This window comes from Pterocles gutturalis, unplaced genomic scaffold, assembly GCF_000699245.1.
Source record: "Pterocles gutturalis isolate BGI_N339 unplaced genomic scaffold, ASM69924v1 scaffold48357, whole genome shotgun sequence".
Classification (NCBI taxonomy): Eukaryota; Metazoa; Chordata; class Aves; order Pterocliformes; family Pteroclidae; genus Pterocles; species Pterocles gutturalis.
Window position 1 is genome coordinate 38,521 of NW_010114664.1, and position 21,046 is coordinate 59,566.

Consider the following 21,046-nt stretch of genomic DNA (forward strand, 5'->3'; position numbering starts at 1 on the left):
TGTGTTTCTGCAAATGGAAGCTTTATGCACACTGAAACATGTTTTTCAGAGTGTTTAAGAGTAGAAAGAAGAAAAGAGAAGGTTAGTCTAGAAGCCCTATTTTTAATTCCTGTTTGCCCCATGAAGGATGAGTCATGCTGGCAGCCCCAAAGGTCTTGGGGGTTCTTCAAATGGACATGGTGCCTGAAGAGCTGATTCCCAAGGTACCTCTGAACATGTTCTTAATTAATGCTTAATTTGGAGTCGTTATCCCTCTCTTTCAGTACTTTCATTATTTATCAGGCGATTCAGATGGCAGAGGCAGAGTAAAGAAGATAATTTTTATTTACAGCTCGTTGTGTTAGATTTGTTCATATTTTGTCACACAGGGTCTTAAAGTGAAATATTGCTGTCCTTTGTAATAACCCAACATAAACAAGGAGAGAGAAGATGATCTCGGCACATGCTGGCAGTACCTAAACCCATGTCAGCGGAAATCTCCAGAGACTCATGGTATTCTAGAACAACAAATGGATAAAGACACCACTTTTCCTCAACAGTAAGTTACCAGAGAAAGTCCTCTGGCATGAATCTAGCGACTTCAGAAACACAAGGAATACTTAGGGATATATTTTACACAAAAGCAAAAGGTCCCAGGCAGAGGAACAGGAGAAAACTCTTTGCAGGACTATGAATTCCTTCTCTTTTGTCTCAAAAGCATCTATATAGCTGTAGGTCGAGAAAATGGATTTACAGATCAGATGGCAAGGAAGACACAGGTAACCATCAAAGCAAGAGGCTGGAGTCCAAGCCCAGGTAATCCTGAAGTTTTGCCAGGGGTTATCTCAGAGAGCACAAAGGAAAGGACACACAAATTGTGCCTTAGGAAAAAAACTCTGTAACATAGCCAACATCATTGGGTTTGATTCCAGTCTTTCCTGGCTGGTTTTTATATGCCCAGACAAACACAGTGCATTACTCACGTTGCTAAAATGAAGCAAGGAATTGCTTGGGTGATTTTATCATGATGATTTAATAGATTTATGGCTAGATTACGTTCTAGACTTGTGTTCTGGAGAGGACACAAGTTGTGAAATTAAAGGAGAATTTTCATTACACTTATTTGAATAGAGTTAAGAGTAAGTAGAGAAGTTCTTATGTTGAGAAAACTTCAACAAAAATATCTCCTTGAGAGTGTTGGAAACACTGACTTCAAGAACTTTGAAGGGAAACCATGCAGGGATATCAAAAACAGATGAGGAGATAGCTTCTTTTGGTGGTTGGTTTTTGGTTTATTTTTTGTCTTCAGCATAACAAATATGATCTTTGGTGCTTAGAGCTATTTAACTGTAAAAGGTGGTTTGGTTGTCCAAGACGACCTGGAGTGAGACTGAAAGATGAGTATCCTCTGAAGAAGAACAGGGCTGAACTGTAACAAGGTTTAAACTGGATACTTGAGGACGTGGTAGTAGCATTTTGAGAATGGATGCTGTTGGAACAGACAGGAACTCCTGTATTTTCATCACAGAATTGGCCTTATTTTTTATGGGAATAAAGGGCCTTAAAAAGTAATTTAGCCTGTTCTGCTGCCCCAGACTGGCTATATCTAAACATTATTAATTCCTTGCTCATGTTTCCCTAAATTATTTAAAAGCTCCAATGATATTTTCGAGTTTTCTGTGCATAACCACCCCTACCACTAAAAAGCTTCCCCTTTGTTACCAGTAAGTCAGAAGGGCTTTATGTATAAAAAACAAGCAGACTGTCTGGAGAACAGAACCCTTCACATACAAATTTTTATCAAGACACTACAAGAGTGTATCCACCTGTTCACATAAATAATTCCAGATACAACTTACACCACAGCAGCATCAATCAGGGCTGCACTAAAATGGGGTTCCCTATGTGTATACTGTAGAGGAAATCTCAGATCCAAAATCCCAGCTAAGCCAGACCTGCACAGCAAAAGAGGGGATGGGGATATACCGTAGTCAGTTAAAACATGGGGGCATCTTCCTTCTATGGCAACATTATGAAGAATATAAAACAGGAAAATGAGATCCGTTCAGTGCACGAGGTGTCTGACTCAAATTAATCCAAGAGCAGGGCACCAAAATTTGCCACAATGTTCCCATGCTGTCTCCCCAGAGGCCCCTGAGAATGTTAACAATGCTGAAAACTGACAAAATCTCTTGTGGTTTAACTGTAAGCCTGTGGGTTTCAAAGCCTGTGCGGGAATAATAAATCTTACATGTAGCATGAATGCAACTGCCTGCTAAAAATACTAAGATATATGCTAGGCAGTTTTAGCTACTTTAGTTGCTCCAGCAAACAACAGGCACTCTCCTTTCTAAATGGGCAGGAACAAAAATCACTTCTATTCTCTGTTAAGCAGAAAGTTGCACAAATACAAAAGCTGACAAAAAACAGACCTAGATCACAATCCGAGTCAGATCTGCCACTGTCTTTAAACTAAATCTCATTTGCAGAATCAGAGAGGCCATGTGCAGGCAATGCAGACTAGGGTTTACACTCTTCCAAGAGAAAATGGAGGAGAAAACGCTTCCCCTCCAGCTGGGGAAACAGCAGCAGAAGTCACCAAAGCAGGGATAGCTGCACTGGGGAGACCAGCTTCTGTCCTAGCCGGAGAAACTAGCTAGTGGTAGCTTTATTCCAATCCATCTTCTCCTTCCCTCACCCGTTCTCCATGTCCTTATTCCCAGTTATTCTTCCCTGTGAAATGCACTAAAAGATTGTGCTGCAGTGTTTATCTCCTCTTGTAGAGCTCCACTCTGCTTCTGCACTCTCCTCTCCTTCCTTAGCCTGCTGCCTACAGTGACTATTTTGGATGGTAACCATTTTAGGGCAGGGTCTGTCTGCTCTACCAACGGACAGTGGGGTCTCATCCAGAAAACCCTGAAAGCATGACTGTAAAAAACACGATTAGCAAAGTGCTCCATATGAGAATATGGAGCCACTGCACATATTTGTACTTGGTTGTTTTGGTCCTTTGTTATACATGCAGGTGGAGCTTGGTTATGGGAGCCATTTTTTTGTAAAACCAAACAGGCTTCATTTGCTACCACTCCCAGTACATCCAGCCCCAAGGCTTTGTTCTTGAGGCTTATCAGCCTTGCAGACTCACAGAGCAATCCCACGGATTTCCTGAATAGCAGCGCACCGGATGGTTTTTGCAGTGCTCTGCATAAATAGCTTTGGAATTGAGGAAATGTGTTGAAAAAAAGTGGGCTTAAAAACATACAGTCTCTAGGACTTCCCTGCAATTCAGGGTAGGAACTCCAGCACACATCCCACAGCCAGGACGGCCTGGGGGTGCCACAGGACAATGGGGACACAGAGAAGGAGCTGCACTGGGGAGAAACAGTCAACAAAGCACCACAGCTGGGGCAGCAAGAACCTCTTTGCAGAGCACACAGGACAGAGGCTGAAACTGTCTCCAATGCCAGCCACCTCAGAAAGAGCTGCAAGAAGCAGCTGACCATTTGTCACTATATCCCTGGATGCTATCTTTTAATATTCCAGAAGCTGCAGAAAGAAAACACCTGACCAGAAGTCCAGGTTCAATGAAGGCCTCCTGTTTTCATAAGCGGATGGGAAAACTTATAGCAGAGGACATTGAAAGTCAGAGGGTAAATAAGGAAAACTCATTTCCTAGCTTTCACCTTGACTGCTTTCGTATAATCTCTTCCTGGGCTTTGCAGGTTCTCTCTTGGATCTGAAGAGAATGAAGCTGGTGAGAGAGAGAATGAAAACATGAGGTATCCTTAGGGTTGGGTTGTCAGAGGGCTCAGAGGCCCTCCGCAGGCTCTGGGAACAGGAATATCCACCTTTCCTTAAGCCATGAGCTGCAGCTAAAGTGGGTGCATACACAGTGTGACACATTCGCCAAAACAAGAAAGGCACGTTTTCTGAACCACTTCAGCTCAGTTTGGCCTTGGAGACAAAGTCTGACAGAAGGGTCGTCAGTAACATTTGACATAGAAGTTCTTTATGAGCTAACTGCTGTTCTGATACTCATGATTGAAAAGCCCCTTGAAAGACTCCATTATTATCCAAACCAAAAGCAGAAAGAACCATGAATCACAGACATCAAAACTGAACATTTGATTTTCAAAGAAAAATAACCTCTTAACATTCTATAGCATCCATGCCACAGCTAAAGAGACAAAGCAAAAGACTTGTTCTAGGATGAAAGGCACATTTGTACCAATGCTTCCTAATCTGATTTCTGAAAGGCCAGACAAGTTGGGAAAGGTGATCAAAGGCAAGCAGGTGGGGTAGATACAATGCCAGTTACTCTCTTGAAGAGCCACATTCCTTCCTCAGAGGAAGGACAGGAGCACATTATTGTAGTTAAATCAGCTACAAGGTAGCAGAGGAAACTAAGACTTGTGTAACTAGGTATAGGTAACTGCTACAGCTCCCACCATAATATAAAGCCTGTTAATACTCCGAAAATTATATAGCAACACTCATATTGCCAAATTCTGGGTAGTGAGCTCATTATCTAGTGAGTCTCTAGAAAATGGAAGAGGTGATATTTAAGATTAGCCTGGCACATTTTTTAAACCTTACAGTTCCTATTTTCCCACAGGACAAAGAAAACAGTCTCCAACAGACATTTTCTAACATGTTACTTTGCCTTTGGATTCTGGTAAAAGGCAATCTCTCAGAGAACAGAACTAAAGTATGAACAGCTACATTCTGCCACCTTTCTGACCTTACCTGTCATCAATAGAATCCACTTTCTCCTGGATTTTATCAGAGTTAATGTTCCCATCACTAACTAGCCTCCTGCCAGTCTCTACAACTGCATTGATCTTTTCCTCATTGGCATCCATCGTGGTCATGAAATCCTCCTGTTTTTTAATAGCAGCTTCTGCTCCTTCCAAAGTAGTGGGCATTTCCGTGTGCGCCAAAACATACTCCTGTAATTAAAGCATAAATCAGAGAGAGAAAAGTATTACACTCAGGCTTTTCTGTCTGCTCCAACAGTAGATTCACCACGTATGAAAAGGCACGTCTCCCAAGAACAGCTAGAAGTAAAATATAAAAAGCAAATTATGGTTAAAAGAGGGCAATTTATCTGTTTGTAGCTCTCCTGACAAATGATCCTGTTTGTTAATTGCAAAGAGTACATGGTGCCAACCCATAGAAATGAAATAAGGTGTATCTTTACCACTTGCCTGGTTATTAAGAAATGCTTCTGCTTGCTTGGTATCTCTGAGAAATAGCTGGTAGGCATGAGACTGGGAAAGGAGATTTTGCCTGTTCTCCCACATTTTGTGAAGCTCATTCCATCCAGTGTCCAAAGCTTGTAGGCGCTGGCGTAAGAACATGTACTGAGCGTCAGTCTGCCCTTGTGTCACCATCTCACCCATGTCCCTCATTTTCTGATAATCTTCCTCATAATTGTCAATTTCATTCTTAATATTCTCATGTTGAGTGAGCAGCTTCTCAGCCTCTGTCAGTGTGTTTGGCATATCTTCGGATGCAATCGCAGTCTGCGTTCTGGACAGCCAAGACTGGAAGTCATCCAGATCTCTCAGGAACTGCTGCAGTTTGCTTGCCTCTCCAAGGGACTCTTCTCGGTTCTTGAGGGTGGCCTTCATTTCTTCCCATACATCATTGATTTCTGCGAGCCGTGAAAGGATAGCCTGTGCTTGGTCAGGATGCTCTGATTCCAACTTTTCTGCCTCTTTTTGCAGGTCGCTTAGCTTGGCTTCAATGGCTACTAGGTCACGTTCCATGCCCGTCAGCTTCCTCTGCAGGGCCATCACTCCAGCTAGATCATTACCCAGATCTTGTGTGGATTCGATCACTTTGGTCTTTTCCCTGATCCAAGATTTGGTTTCGTTACATTCAAGATGGTAGTTCTGGATACTCAGAGCAGAAAGCAGAGCATCCTTCTTCCTGTCTACCAGTTCTCTGAACTGGCTCCATCTGAAATTTGTGAGGAGAGAAAAGCAGAAAAATTGAGATTTGTGTATAATAAGGGAAAAGGATATGGCAACATTCCTGAATGAGCCGTCACTCACATGAGCTTGGTAAACCATTAAATAACCTAACTATTCATGGTTTTTTTGGTCCTTCCCATATCATCAATAGTTCTATCAAAACAACCATTAACCAAGCTATGGCATTTATTAGAACATGACAAGTACCAGCAATATTGCCTCCTTAAAAGTACCATTTTTCCTTAAAATTACCATTTTTCCTCAAGTGAAAAATTGCTAGTTACATCTAATTTTCACACTAAATGTGCTCTCTTGGTTTATTTTTAAGACAAAAAATGAGTGAGTTTACACGAAATTCTATTGATTTCCTTTTTATCATAATAGTAATTACAGTACACTTCCAGCTCTCAAATGAAGGCACTGATACACTCAGGACCTGATTGAAGTCAATAGCAAAACATCTGTTAATCAAATATTTGAAAGACACAGCACTTTTTCCTTCTGCAGCTATAAAGGCCTACCTTGAAGATACTTCAGCTAACAGCATAAAAGTATCTTAAAAAACACATACAAGAAACACCAATGACCCCACTGCACTTTTTTCAGCCAGTGTCACGTTCATGAGCACAAGGCCTTCATTTACCTTGTGTTGAGTTTATCTTGTTGTGCTTTGATCTCCTTCTCACTTGGATGGCCGCTGTGCATTAGTTGTCTAGCAATTTGGTTCACTACGGCAACACGGGATGCCTGATTGTTCATTTCTGGTTCTAAGCTTTCAAATCTGGAGCAGGGGAAAAAAAGAAAGAAAAAAAGTCACACAGGCATTAGAGAATCTGAGCCATAGGCAAGCTGAGAAAGGCAGCTGGTGTAAAAAAAAACTTCCCCAAACATTCTGGTAAAGTCATTCTCACCTGTGCTGGATCACTTCCAGATCCTCTAGCTTCTCTGGAATCTGCATGTTATTCAGCCACTTCTCCTTTTCGTCAATCCAAAGCTCACAAGCATCTGCCTCACTGAACATCTTATAAAGCGCGAGGGTATCCTGCAAGGCCTGCTTACGCAGCCGAGTCAGCTCTGCAACCTCTTTGTATCTTTCCTCTATTCCCGACAATCTGCCCTGCACATCTGGAGATCCAGCATGTTCCTGTGGCAGAGCCTTTGCTTGCTCATGAAGCGTGTCAATGGTTGGCCGGTAGCTTGCAATCTCTTCAGCCACATCCTTGTGTTTCTTGACCAAGGATTGAGTGGAATATTCATCGTGACCAACATCATTGCTGGAGACAATTTTGAGGATGTCCAACATCCATGCATCAATATCGTCAGCGTCAGCCTGGAACTGGTGAAGGAGAGAGGCTTCCTCCAGACGCTTCTTCCGAATGGCAGATAACTGTTCCAAGTTAGCCCACTGCTCCCGGATATCCTTAATTCTTTCTCTGATTTTCTCAGACCCAAAATGCTCCTCCGCAATCATGTCTTCACCTTCTTTTATCGCCTGCTGGAAGTGGCCACTACGACCACTCATTTCATCTTCAAATGCCTTATGTTTGCTCAAGAGACGGACAACACTGGTTAGGTCCTTCCCATAGTCATCAGACGACAGGATCTGTTCCTTCTCCCTAATCCAACCCTCTTCTTCAGCCATTTCCCAGAAGAATTTCCAGAGACGCCGGGACTCCTCCAAGCGGGCCCGGCGCTCAGCTGCGAGCTGGCACAGCTCTTGGTAACAGAACTCCATGTGAGCAACACGGTCCCTGATAACCTGCGGGTCACACGGTTTGTAACCTGTTCAGATAGAAAATGGACATTACAAGTTGGACTGATAAATTTTCATCTCTGCAGCTGGGGTGGTACACACAGAGTTCTTAAGTCCTGATTGTTCCATCTACGAAATTTACATAAAATAATTCATAGTTAGTCTCCTGAAAGTGAGTGTGAACTATTCAAGCTCCACTACTGTAGTAATACAGATCAGAAAATACTTTTCTTTGCATAAAGACAAAACAAAACCAAACCACACTGAAAGGAAAGATATTCATGACTGTTTTCAGTGAAACAAAATTCACTACTCCAGACTTACACCAGCTACATACACACAACTACACAAAATGAACATAATTTACTCTAGTTAATGACACTGGTTAAGTGGAATTGCTTTTATTTAGCATAAATTGGGACAATATCAGACTAGGTCCAATAATTTGTACTGTTTGCATTAGAAACACAGAATGGGGAATTAATGGTGACTACTGTAAAGTTACAGCAGCTGCTGGTTAGGAGTGTGACATCCCATGCAAAGCACAATGCCACAGTGAATTCTTGAGCAGGTACCTAGAAAAGTTAATCATTGACACAGTGAGTAAAGAAGGAACAAGTGAAGCTGGATTCTCCTATTCTGGTGCTGAGTTTAACCCACCACGCCTTGCAGAACTAATGAGGCTTATAGACAACCTCACATGCAATTAAGACAAAGAAGGACGTGTTGGCTGCTGGTTACCTTCTCCATCAGTGGCAAACTTCTGAGCAGATGCATTGACCCCTCTCACTCTTTCAGCCTGAATAGCAATGTCAGCTTCCACAAGAGCGTGTTTCTGCAACAGGTCTTCAACTCCTAACAAATGTTTGCCATAGTCTTGAGACAGCAGAAGCACCTGATCAAAATGTAAAAGACAAGTAAAATGTGCTGAAGGCCATAAGCTGTTTGTTTCTTACTGACTCCAGGCACTACACTGTTCTCTGTTGTTATGTGGATTTAAGTCCAGAGAAACACCAGGCCCATAAGGAGAGCTATTTCAAAAATATGGACACGTGGCTGATATGATTTGAGACAGTATTTTTCAAATCATTGGCAACCATGAAGAACTTGACTGGTCTTTAATACTGTTTTAAGTTTAGGATGATGATAAGCTAAGTTAGCTCAGCAGGACCAACGAAAGGCACTCATCCCAGGTACTGTAAGCTGCCACTCAGCTACACACATCTTTCTTTCCTCCAACAGCTTCCGAGTTCTGCTGGCTGGGGGACAAGAACAAAGTCATGGCTCCTTCCCTTTCCAGATCCCAGGAGAATAGACAGGAAGAAATTAATTCTTTTTAAAGCACAGAGGTGAAGAGGTGACTTGCTCCCCATGTAAATTGTGATGAAGAGAGATTATTTAATTCCCTTTCACCAAAATCGTCATCCTTATCCAAACACTGTGACCAAAGCCTCTGGCGCTTATGAGATAGGCATGAAGCTAAAAAGTAGATTTTTATAGGAGCAAACTTGTTCTTTTTCCTTACTTGTTTTTAATCTTTATTTTTAAAAATCTGTCATAAGATACAATGAATTTGTTCACTGCTCTTGAATGTGGAACTTCTGCATTTGTCTATTAAACCAGAGGGGCAAAATGAATCTTAAAAAATTACAAACAAGGACATCTACACCTCTGCAGAATATTTGGTCTGCATTCTCAAATGGCTGACACCTACCTTCATCTCATCCATCCAGTCCATAATGTACAGCATTTCCTGGAAAATCTTTTGCAGGCCAAGATTCATCTCCAGCCGCTGTCTCCGTGCCCTGAGCAGCTCCAGGAGATATTCCCATAGGCGTATAACGTTGTCCTTTCTTGCAGTAATGCGTTTGATATCATGGTAATTTTCAGTCTCAAGCTCCTTTGCAACCGCAACCACGGCCTGGACTCGCTCTTCGTACGCTGCAATGTCTGTTTCAATGGCCTCATGCTTCTTTGTTGCGGCCTCTACTGCTGGAAGGTCAAAGCCAAAATTATCCTGTAAAGAGAGAGACACTCCTTCAGGAAAAAAGCCCTCCTGCTCAAACTCTAACATGATTTCTGATTGTGCAGAACATACTTGTCAGCAAATCTGGCATCTCAAAATGCTCCGAAAAGTCAATAAAACCACAGATACCTCTGATAACCAGAATAGAATCATGATGGCCATCAGGATTAGGCTGAGGCTTTGTATTTTTTTTAAAGTCATCTCTAATATTAAAAATTAAAATTAATTCTTGGGCTAATTCCACTAAATTAACCAAAATATTCAGATAAAGAAAATCTCCACTGTGGACACATATTTCCACATCAGTATCTCCTGAGTACAGACTGATAGATTCAAGGAAGGGATACTCCAAATGCATTAAAGATAAAACATTAGTACATACACATATTAGGACACATAGTACACACACATACACACTAAATACACATTTGTGCACACATACAATAAATATACACAGATTCAGTAAAATATGAGGTACAGAGGAGGAAATGTTCTCCTTTCCAGAACTGTATCCTATAATTACTCATGGGAATCACTTTATTCACACAAACAATTTCTGAAAGCAGCACCTGAGAAACGAGACGTTGATTTTCACTCAGCCAAGTTTCTCTCATAGCTGCCTTGCGATCAAATCTGCGCGCAAGTTGTTCCAGTTTCTCCTGTCTGATGAGCTCATTTCGCAGTGCCAGTTCTCTTTCATGTTCAGCTTTTTCCAGTCTTTCCCAGGCCTGAAGACGTGGAGAAAAAACACACATCTTCTAAACACACATTCTTAGAGGACTCTGATAAATCACATCTTCTTTGCATGAAATCAGGACTGAAGTCACTACAGCCAAGATGCACAAACTGGCTTATTTTTTTATATGCCAATAAATTTGCTTTGCATTGTCTGGCCTTACACCTTGTCCGCTAATATAAGCACATGACTTAAAATTTGTTCTCAATTCACTCATTCATTTTCTGAGCGAGGGGTATAAGACTTGTTTATCTCCGATGCATTTTCTTAAGTTCATTTGGTTTTTGCCTCCAAGAAAGCCTAAGCAAACCACCTGGCTTGTATGTGTAAGAGAGCATTGTTTAAAAAAATTATTCTGAGCGTTACTGTCAAATAACCGGATTCTATCTTTCTCCTTTAGGAAATGAGAATTAAGAGATTCACGCCCTCTCACCTCTAAAATCAACACACAATTTTTGTTCTTTATTACATCCACTTTGGAAAAGAAAACAACTGCAGAATTTGATTATTTTTGCTGCATCCAAGTCCTTTTTTCCCCCAAAGCCTAAAGTTATTCACATGCATAACATTAATATCACAAAAATAAGGTCTTAGAAGCATGTTGAAAGCCAGCTAATCACCTTTCAGATCTTACAAACAACAGAAATACCCACAATTAAACACAAACTACCCTAGATCCTCCTAAATCCTAACAGATGTGAAACTGCCTGAAACCCAAGTATTTTAGGCACTCACAGGCACGGGGGCCTAATGCAAACAGGAGAGCTGGGCAGTTTACTGCTGTCTAAGATGCAGACCAAGGCCACAGACATGCAGAACAGCTGCTCAGGGAACGCCAAACATAATCAAACACAAATGAGGAAAGCTCGCAGTTTGAAGTTGTTTGTTATCCTTGAGAGAGCTTGTCAGCTCTGCTGCTGTTCTGCCAGCTGCACCAGCATAAAAAAAGAGCTGTGTAAACCTGGAGAGGGAACCCACAAGACTGGTTGCAGTGCTTCCTTCACTCTCCTACGTGCAGGTGGGGGGGTTGAGAGGCAAATGGGGAGGGCTACAATACCAAGATATTGTTGCTGCTTTCTGTCAATTAACTCTAATAGCCAGGACCACAGAGGAGCAAGGCAGGGATACTGGATCCATAACCAGAAAAACTGAGCATTTTTCCAGTGCAGATGATCTTACAGATGCTGAGGATACCCAGGGACTTGGTTCACATGAGTGAGTCCAAGCTATAAGAAAAGGTCACCCCACCACGCCCATCCCTTAGGGTCCCCCCACATCAAGGCTGGAGATAGCAGGTGTGTTTCCTCCCAGTATGCTGACAGAGAGACTGAAAGAAAACAACAAAATCCCAAGTCACAGAGGAAGAGCTGGCTCAGTTTACCTTGTTAATGTCAGAGATGAGTTTGCCCTCCCTTGGCATGTATACTTTCTGATTGTTGGCTCTCATTTTGCTTTGGATAGTAAAAAGCAGCACTTCTAGGTTTCCTTTTTCTGTAAATCTAAACGAAATTTTACAAAAGAATAGTGTTATAATAAAGCTTTCATTGCTCCTAAGGTATTAAAAACACTTCCTTAAAATACTGCCATTATGCATGGAGCATTCAGATAAACACCTTCATCTTGAGTGAAAGCTGAGAGCAATCGGAATAGCCCACACATCCCCCAGAATCAGCTGGGACAAACACCAGAAGAAACTTCACAGAAGTCAGCTTTGTGTTTAAATTTAAACCCCCCAGGGGGACAGAAGACTGCATTTTTTTTATTCTATCATGTGCATAGCCCTAGTTTATCAACACAAGAAACTGAAGTTTTATTTAAAGCTCACTGCAGTCAATACACTCTTCCCACTGTTTTCCCTGAGTTGTATGCCTGGGAAATAAACAAACTTCACAGCCACTGGGGAATAGTCTGCAATTTTAGAAGATGTCTGGATACTCTGTAATGTTTTGGATTGTGATTATTATCCATTGGAACTTATAACAGATAAAAATAATAAATAGATCTGATATCATAACCCTAAAAGAAACTTTCCAGAAATAAAATGCAGTGTTGGTTATATCAGTTTCAGTAAGCATAGCTATGTTTTACAAAGCCAGACATACTTCCTCTTAATTTTGGATAAGCAGTAAGATTCTTGTAATAGCAGTGAGCATGGCTGGTGATACTACTGCGCTAACACAGTATGCTACTACCACAGATATTGTAAGGCAGGCATCTCAGTGAAGTGATAGCTTGCAGCACTGTGATCTCCTGCAGGCACCAGACCAATAAGATACACTTTTTTTTAATTATTATTGTTGTTGTTGTTATGTGCATATTGAACAGCATAAAGCAAAGAGGCTCCAACTAGCAATGAGAAGTGTCAATTTGAAATATACCTGGGTTTGTCCAGAAAAATAAATTCTTAAACCAAGATTAAAATTATTTGGATGTGTTTGTTTTTTAAAAAAATCAATTACTGATTAAACAAAACAAGACCACTGTTGTTTTAAGCTAAGATTAAAATTACTTGGGTGGTTTCTCTACTGTGCGATAAGTGTTGAATGCCTGTAGCTGCTGTTGCACACCAACTAGCGAGTTGGCAAATTTGCGATTGTTGAGGATGATAATGGTTTGCTCAATCCACTCCAGAAGGTCAGAAGCCAGCGATTCATATTTTTCAATCATCTTCTCCGTTTCAATGGCATTGTCAAGCACCTGCAACAAGCAGCACAACATATCTTGAATAACAAAGGCAGCGGTCTTCAGAGTCACTTAAATCTAACAAGCTGCATAAAAGAAACTGTTGGGAGACTTAACTTATGCATCAGCCCACTCACTCCTGAGTGACACAGGGGCTGGGATCTCTGAGGAATGGGGGCTTTGCATTTTTCAGCGGTGAATTCCCATCATCCCACGGCAATAGGGGCACAGAGCTGACAGCGGTGAATTCCCATCATCCCACGGCAATAGGGGCACCGAGCTGAGGCTTACAAAAGGATTCATGTTCAGTTTGCCAGCTGTTAAGATGGGGGCAACCTCGCCAAAGGGCAGAGAATGACTGCATTTTTTAAATGAGGGACTTTTCTGGGCTCCAGAAGAGACAGAGGACCCAGAGGGTGAGGAGCAGTTAATGAGACAAGAAAAGCAGCAACGACGCAAAATTAACAAGCAAAAATAAAACACCAGCCAAATGTCTTCTAATACAAGGCAGCTGGAAATTAGCTACTCCTCACAGGCACAAGGGAATATTTAACATTTAAAACACATTCAAAAGCAAAATTAAAAACTACCATACAGTAGACTCTTAAAAAACTAGCACCTAAGAGGAAAAAAAAACAAACCAGAAAGATTTCAACTGCTTTATAACAATTTCTAATTTAAACTTGCAAACCTTTCCAATACGTTTTCCTTCAACAGCTAAAGCTTTCATCTTGGAGAAGTAGTGGTAATATGTCACCACATAGGTGATGATTGACTTCTCATCAGGATGATCAACACTGATATCTGCAAACCAAACAAGAGTTGTCTTAGCCTACTGAGGGTGCATGGGTCAAAACAACAAAGCTAATAATGCAAGAAGCCTGTGTTTAAGTCAGAGAGAGATGTTCAGCGGCAGTTCAGCTCCCAAGATTTACGTCCTAGCCACAAATAAATTCAGCACTTTGGACTGCTTCTGGATTACTTGGCATTGTATAGCACTGAACTCTGTCACTAAGAAGTGCTGCTTTATCTCTTTGTCTTAGAGCGGACAGCGGTTAAAGTGCGCGTCTGTGGGCTAGGCGAGTTGGGGTCTTAGAGTCAGGGTCCTAGAGTCAGGCTACAGACTTTGTAACAGCCCATGCACGGCCAAGCAACTTCTCTAGAGTCTGTGTAAGTTGACAGAACTACTGTTAATTGGGAACTTCGATGTTATATCAGTATTTGGAGACAGGAATTCAAATCTAACTGTGTGTCTGTCCAAGCAAATCTTCTGAGACATACAGCTGGAAAACAAGTTATTTTGTTTCCTGCAGCAATTCTGAGGCACTGGAAAACAAGCAAGAAGAAACTCGCCCAAACACATAGTCTCTATTTGTCCTGTGACAGGAAAGTTTCTTGTCCTAGCACTGTGAGCACGCCTTCCAATCTGCATGAGTATGCACACTCTCACGAAAGCACAGGCTAAAAGGCAGTGACAGTCTGCGCAAGAAGCTGCTAGCTGTCTGCTGAAATCCACATCATCCATCTTCCAGCTCACAAAACGTGTTTCTCCAGCAGATCAGAAGGATGCCTCTAGCTGGAGTGATTTTATGTGTACATGGGTGATCTTGTCAGATGGGGGAAAATAAACACAGGATTAAGAGCTGTTGTGCTACCGCTGCTCAGTCCTCTGCAGGAGACATCTTGGTTCTCTCCTTCCCTCTCTGGCTTTATCACCAGGTGAGTCAGCAGCATCCAGTTTCTCTTTAACACAAAAAGCTATCACAAAGCTGTGCCCTGCGACAAGGAGGGATGGGAGAAAAGAGCCCACAAAGAGCTGTGAAGTGCTGAAACTGCAGGAATTCTTACCCTCAGGGTCCAGGAGCTTAGTAAGACCAAGGTGTTGCTCTGCAAGGTTAAAAGCATTCTGCAGATTGTAGTGTGCATTTGATTTCTTCAGCTTGTCAAAATCAATCAGATCAGGCCTAGACAGGACAGAAAATTCTTTTAGATTTCCCAAAGCACAGTGCAGCTGCCCTCAAATGAACAAATGAACTAAAATCTGCAGTCCTTAGAAAACCTGGCTCCCATGCTGCCAAAGTTTTGCTTGCCCAGTAGCCCTGTGCACTTCAGCAGCAGTATTAAGGGAATGAAGCAAGGCCTAGCACACACCATGGCAGAACTGAGCACATGGCAAAAAACACAGGATAGCCTACCAGGGATAAAGGTGACCTGGAAAAGAAAGGAACAAAGTTGTGGTCATCCAGTCTCTCCTCATGCCCATGAAAGTGTGCAGGCTGTCCCAATAACTTCACCTGAGCACACCAATGACCAGCATCCCCAGACATGTTAAAGTCTAGCACCAGATTCTGCCATCCCTGCACAAGGATTCCTTTCCACTCCAGGCTGCTGCTGTGTGTCATCTCCCCCTGAACTCTAGGCGACCAGACCTGATCATCAGTAACTCAATAAGGTACAAAAAAACTTCTCTTCCAACCTGGTCAACCACAAACCAAAACAATCACATGTATAATTTATTCTCTTGAAACCAAACGTAACCTCTTTTGATTTGTGATGTGAGAAGCTGTTGCCCAGATAAGCTCACGGTGACTGCAAGAGCTGTAAAGCTCCAAAGCAAGATAAGTTGCTGTAAAACTCTCAGCAATTCTTCCTCTTCTCCACAGATTTTAAAACAAAGCTGCAAGGTAACAGCAAAGCCCAGGCCACACTGCAACAGTCCAAGCTTTCAAAATCCATTAAGACATTCACTCACACATACCTGTGCTTATGTATTAGTGCATTGAAAGCCATCCCATCCCTCCAGCTTGTCGTGAAGTTGTGAATGTTGACGTTGGGGTAACTGACAGGACAAAAAGCAAAGAGAGCGCAATCAATATCGCATCCCTGCTGCAGCTCTGCACACTCTGTCACTAACAGCTGCTTGCATGAGTGACACATTTATCGTACACCTAAGGGGGGGATATTACTATCCCGCAATGGACAATCTATCATGCCTGCTTTCTAATCAGAGACTGACTCTAGACTTCAGTGCATCTCATTTGCTCTTCTAAGCCCCACAGAACGGATACACATTCCAGACAAATGCTCTAAATGTCCTTTCACATAATCACTGGAAGCTACTATCTTATAACTTGCCCCCAACCCGCAGCCTGTGAAGTCCCAAATCCCTGCAAGTCTAAAGCTTGCTCCTGATTCAGCTGCTGTCAAACAATTATTTTCAGGTACTCAAAAGATGAAGTTCAAGAGAAGAATAGGAACAGCTAGAGGAACAGAGAGGAGTAAAACCTTTTCTGATGGCTGCAAGTGCCACCAGAGCAGCGATACATTAAGTTTTCCTTGAAATTGTCTGCTGTCCCATGGCATCTTCAAGGACTGACCCTAGTCACTGCCTGACTTTTAAACAAAGCACATACGACAACCACCTTTGCGCCCCATGGGTACACAGATGCAAAACAAATATTGTTGGTGATTTGGGTATTTTGCAAATCTCCAAAAATTTCAGGCTGCTCACAAACCACTTTCATAAGAGTTCTTGGAAGTAGAAGATGAAGTATGACTAGAATAATGCTGAAGTGCCCCAAGCCATCACTGGAACTTCCAAGTTTCATGAGGGAAACATACTGAATCTCTACAAATGGATATTTAATTATGCAAGAAGATTACTGTCAGAGAAAGAAATTTTGGAAATATTTCCATACACATGGAAAGAGAGAAAGGTTGGTGGCCACCATCTGAAGCACCATTATTTCTTCAGAAAAGGGTGAAAAAGAGTCAGCATATTACTATGTATTCGTGGATTATCACACAGCATTAATACAATAAATTCAGAATTTTCTGACTTGTAAACATCAATTCAGTTCTCTTGGTTGAATCCACTTGAGGAGAGATACATGTTTGCCCATTTAAAATCATTTCAGTGAAAACTAAAAATGCTGTAAGAGCTTTAGAGATAATAATTTAATCCACACTCACCCAGCTGTCTTCATCTGGCACCACAAAAGCAAAGCATCTTTAGCAGATTTCTTCTCCTTGTTGTCCTCAGTTTCAACACTGATATCCTGGATCTAAAATCAACATAGAAGTTTTAAATATTTCTCTGAGAAAACACATTTTTTTGTCTTTTTTGAAAAGATGAAAAAGATTATGTCATTTATTATAAATTGCAGATTTATCAAATAAATTTATAATCCTTCCTGCAAAAGGAATTTCCAGCCTTTTTTTAACTGAGGGCAAAGACCAATGTGCAACTTGCTTGGAAAACAAGAAATCTCAGCCTTTAGCTGGGACACTAAAGCAATTCCTGTGAGCACTCTTAATCTGCTTCAGCAATGCCAGCTAGGTTAATGATAATCACCACAGAGCTGAAGAGCAGCTGAGGGTAGCATTTCCTCCTAGGTCTGTAAGAGTGTATAGGTCCACGACTGGAGCTTCATATTTACTAGTAATTGAAAAATAAAACCATATGACTTTCCACCCAGGAAACTCCCACTGGACGCCACTACAGATCAGCAGCATCACTGAGGTTAATCCTCTCCCCTTAGCTCTGGAGCACGTCCTGCCAGATGCTAAGCACTTTTCACTCCCATCATCTTCGTGGGCCTGGGAGCACTCCACTCTTGAAAAGCACAATGGAGTTTTCCATACTTGTTTGTAATATGCTTCAATGTGTGTATATCTATGCATGCATACATCTTTACCTGGAATCGCAGGATAATAGTCCAAATAAGGCCAAGTGTCAGCCTGTGATTCCCATCCACAATGTCATGAGATCCCATGTTTTCTAGGTGCACTCTTTGCTCTTTCAGGAACTGAAGGGCTTTATCAACATTCTCCAGGCAATGGATGCGCATTCTTCCCTTAGTTGGTTTGGGCTAGAAGGTAAAACAGAGAAGAAGAACAAGAATTACTGTTGATGGAAGAAAAAGGTAAAAAAGGGCTTGCTAACTCTTCAGTCTAGGCACATTGTCCTCTACCAGCCAGCAATATGGTATGGACTTTTTCTTCAAATTCAACGGACAGAACTGCTCCTCACATCTTACAGCACCTTTACACAAGGATCATGGTAGCATGTGTCAAACCCGTGCTGGAAATGCCAACATCCTAGACCTGAGCTGCACGCACTAGGTGCCAATTTCATTTGCCTTTCAAAATATTTTGCCTGCTGACTTCCTTCATTTTTTCTGTCTAGTACATCCATTCACTAGCTGGAAGATTAATTATTTTGTTAAGTTCACACCACACCTACTACATTTTCCTAAGATGCTTTTCTTCTCCAGTACAAGTTCTTCCACACTTAAAAAGAAGATTCTGCAAAGATAAAGATATGAAACAAACTGATAACTGGCACACACACACAATAAAGGGAACTGGTAATGAATGCTCCTCCAGAGAGTACTTGTTAGTACAGATACACACTTTCCAAAAAGGCAGCTCAGATTTGGACCATAAGCTACTCAATAAAACTCCTCAAGAAAGAAACATAATTGCTTTTTTTTTTTGTCAGTTGAAGTAAGATAAATAGTATGAAAATAACAAAAGAGTTTTATTCAAAACAATTTCTTCATAGGAAAAGAAAGAGGGGAATAAAATCAGACAAACCAAAGTAATACAATTTTACAAAGGCCCAGTGCAAATGAAAAAAGTCATGAATATATTAACAGCATGTAGAAATCAGCTGTAAAACTGAATAAAATAAAAGCAACTTTGTTCTGCAGATAAGGATTACAGCTGAATAGCCTGATCAGTGCTCACTGAGATGTCACCAAAGGTACTCAGCCAAACTACTAACTGCCATAATTTGTTTTCTGAAGTGAAGGTAACTAACTGGCCATGTAAACAGCTCACACAAAATCCTCACTTTAGACTGCATTCAAGTGGGAAGAGTTTCAGCCAGAGACAAATTCCATCCCCTAGAAACAGCAGACTGTATACCAGTGCACCATAAAGACGAAACACTTGCTAGAAAGATGTCCTTCAGGAGCCATAAACCCCAAGGTCCTTAGTTTCACTTCAGCTTTTGGTCAGCATGGTTCTCCTTCAGAGGCCAGGTCATGGTGCAGTGAAAGCCAACCCACAACTCCCGGCAAGGGCAAAGATTTCCAGCAACCTGCCACTGCTTTTGGGTGCCAAAGTCCCTCAGAAGACGTACAAATTGCACACACACCCTGTGCACATACCATACACCCAAAAAACTGACGGTATAGGATGAAGAGCCCCAGCGGGAGCAAGAGCAAGGTTACATGGTTGGCTGGAACCAGCTGGAGACCCCTCGCTATCAGCAAGGACAATCTAGGATCTGTCCTTCTCCCAGTACTATCAATCACCAGCAGTGTGGTAAACTGGGCCACAGGTTTAATTTAATCTTGCAAAATACAGGTAGGAAGGGCGTTCCCAGGGCAGGAGAGGGAGCGCCCAGCTGCAGGGGAAGGCGGCGGCGAGGTTACGCCTGCAGCTCCAGCCCATTGCCACACCTGAGCACCTGGGGTTGGCTTTACACGGTGTGCTCACTCTTGGGATGATGTTCCCAGAACACAGGAATGACGAATACAGCAACCGCTCCTAAGCAGGAGCAGCAGACTGACTGTCCCCGCGTCTTCACGCAGCCCTTCTCTAGCTGCACTGCGTGTAATGCCTCAAGTTATTGAGCAGAAAATGGTTGTTGGAAGCAACAGCACGAAGGGGACAGAGCTAATACCATCCACGATAGAGGTTTTATTTAGTTCCCGAGACCACCTGCTCCCACCCACACCATATGACGACATACTCTCCAACTAAGAATCTGGGAAATGTAACCTTCAGGTTTCCTGGCAGAATTTGTTCTCCCACAAACGCAATGACTGGAGGTGAAGCAGCAGAGCACACAGAATAAACCGCAACAGGACGCTGCTCCCTGTACAGCAGGAGTGGGCTGACATATTTTTCTCATGCTCCAGCACTAGGTGCGCTTTCTGTCTCAGAAATTCCCCATTGGGACTGTAACAGTTTATCAGCTGTGTCATCCAGGGCTGTTCAAACTGTGACTTACTAACGGTCCAAAAAGGCACTTCCCATTTCTGCATAGATGAGAATATCAGCATCACCTGGCCAAGCAAAAATGTCAGGCACCCCAAGAACACAGAGAATTCAATTTTTTCTGTCCCTCTGCGACCAGCAAGCCACCCAGTTTAACCCACCGCTCTGCAACAAAAAGAGGAAGAGGTATCCAAGTCCGGTCCGTACAAGGTGTAGCTGCGCTTGCCACACTCTCCTGCACAGCCTCAAGGTGAGACACAGCAAGATGCAATCTTCACCTTCCTGGGCTAACACAGATCCAGGTATTAACCAGAGGGAAAGAAAGCATGCTGGATGCATTGTTTATTGTATTTACCTAAACTGAGAGCCTTCACATGCACATTACCAGGAAGATTTGTTTTACATCAAAAATCTTCCCTTTTCCAACGGAAAATGCGACAGAACTCACTACAGAAAATGTGCTTAAATAGTTTGACCTTTGAGCATCCAGGCATTGTAAGGAATTTACTAATTCTTTATACAGCTATGGAATAAATTGAGCTAAGTGCTTGATTTTATGCTGAAAACAGTTCTCAGCTTTATTCTTCTGTTTGGGAGAAACTGGTTAACAGTGTGCGCAAACAAAATTACAACCATCTTTTCATACTGGCTGGATTCTTTTCCACTTTGCCCAGTGAGACTATCTCACGCTATCAACTTCTTTCCAAATACTGTGCTGTAGAGCGGCTCTTATTTAGTAAGGTCTTGACTAAACACTAGGATTAGGAATCAAGCTGAGCAAAGACAGTAAGATGTACACGTTGCCCTTACTGGACGCTCTCACTGTGAGTTTCTCCAATACATCTTCAAGGATATTAGCAGCAGGTCGAAGGAGGTGATTC

At 42.1% G+C, this 21,046-nt stretch overlaps 1 protein-coding gene across 1 annotated transcript in view; it reads right to left on the bottom strand.

Annotated features, from left to right (window-relative positions):
* The window catches only part of SPTBN1 (spectrin, beta, non-erythrocytic 1), a gene marked incomplete at its 5' end in the record, with an annotated part of 47,392 nt that extends 29,367 nt beyond the window's left edge, over positions 1 to 18,025 (bottom strand). The window contains 14 exons of the mRNA XM_010074888.1: positions 4,726 to 4,928; positions 5,187 to 5,943; positions 6,601 to 6,738; positions 6,869 to 7,739; positions 8,452 to 8,605; positions 9,425 to 9,727; positions 10,306 to 10,464; positions 11,854 to 11,971; positions 12,982 to 13,169; positions 13,846 to 13,958; positions 15,003 to 15,118; positions 15,913 to 15,993; positions 17,127 to 17,218; positions 17,852 to 18,025. Coding sequence (XP_010073190.1) covers positions 4,726 to 4,928; positions 5,187 to 5,943; positions 6,601 to 6,738; positions 6,869 to 7,739; positions 8,452 to 8,605; positions 9,425 to 9,727; positions 10,306 to 10,464; positions 11,854 to 11,971; positions 12,982 to 13,169; positions 13,846 to 13,958; positions 15,003 to 15,118; positions 15,913 to 15,993; positions 17,127 to 17,218; positions 17,852 to 18,025 — 3,467 coding nt within the window. The remainder of the gene's footprint in view (positions 1 to 4,725; positions 4,929 to 5,186; positions 5,944 to 6,600; positions 6,739 to 6,868; positions 7,740 to 8,451; positions 8,606 to 9,424; positions 9,728 to 10,305; positions 10,465 to 11,853; positions 11,972 to 12,981; positions 13,170 to 13,845; positions 13,959 to 15,002; positions 15,119 to 15,912; positions 15,994 to 17,126; positions 17,219 to 17,851) is intronic.
* Positions 18,026 to 21,046: the final 3,021 nt, after the last annotated feature.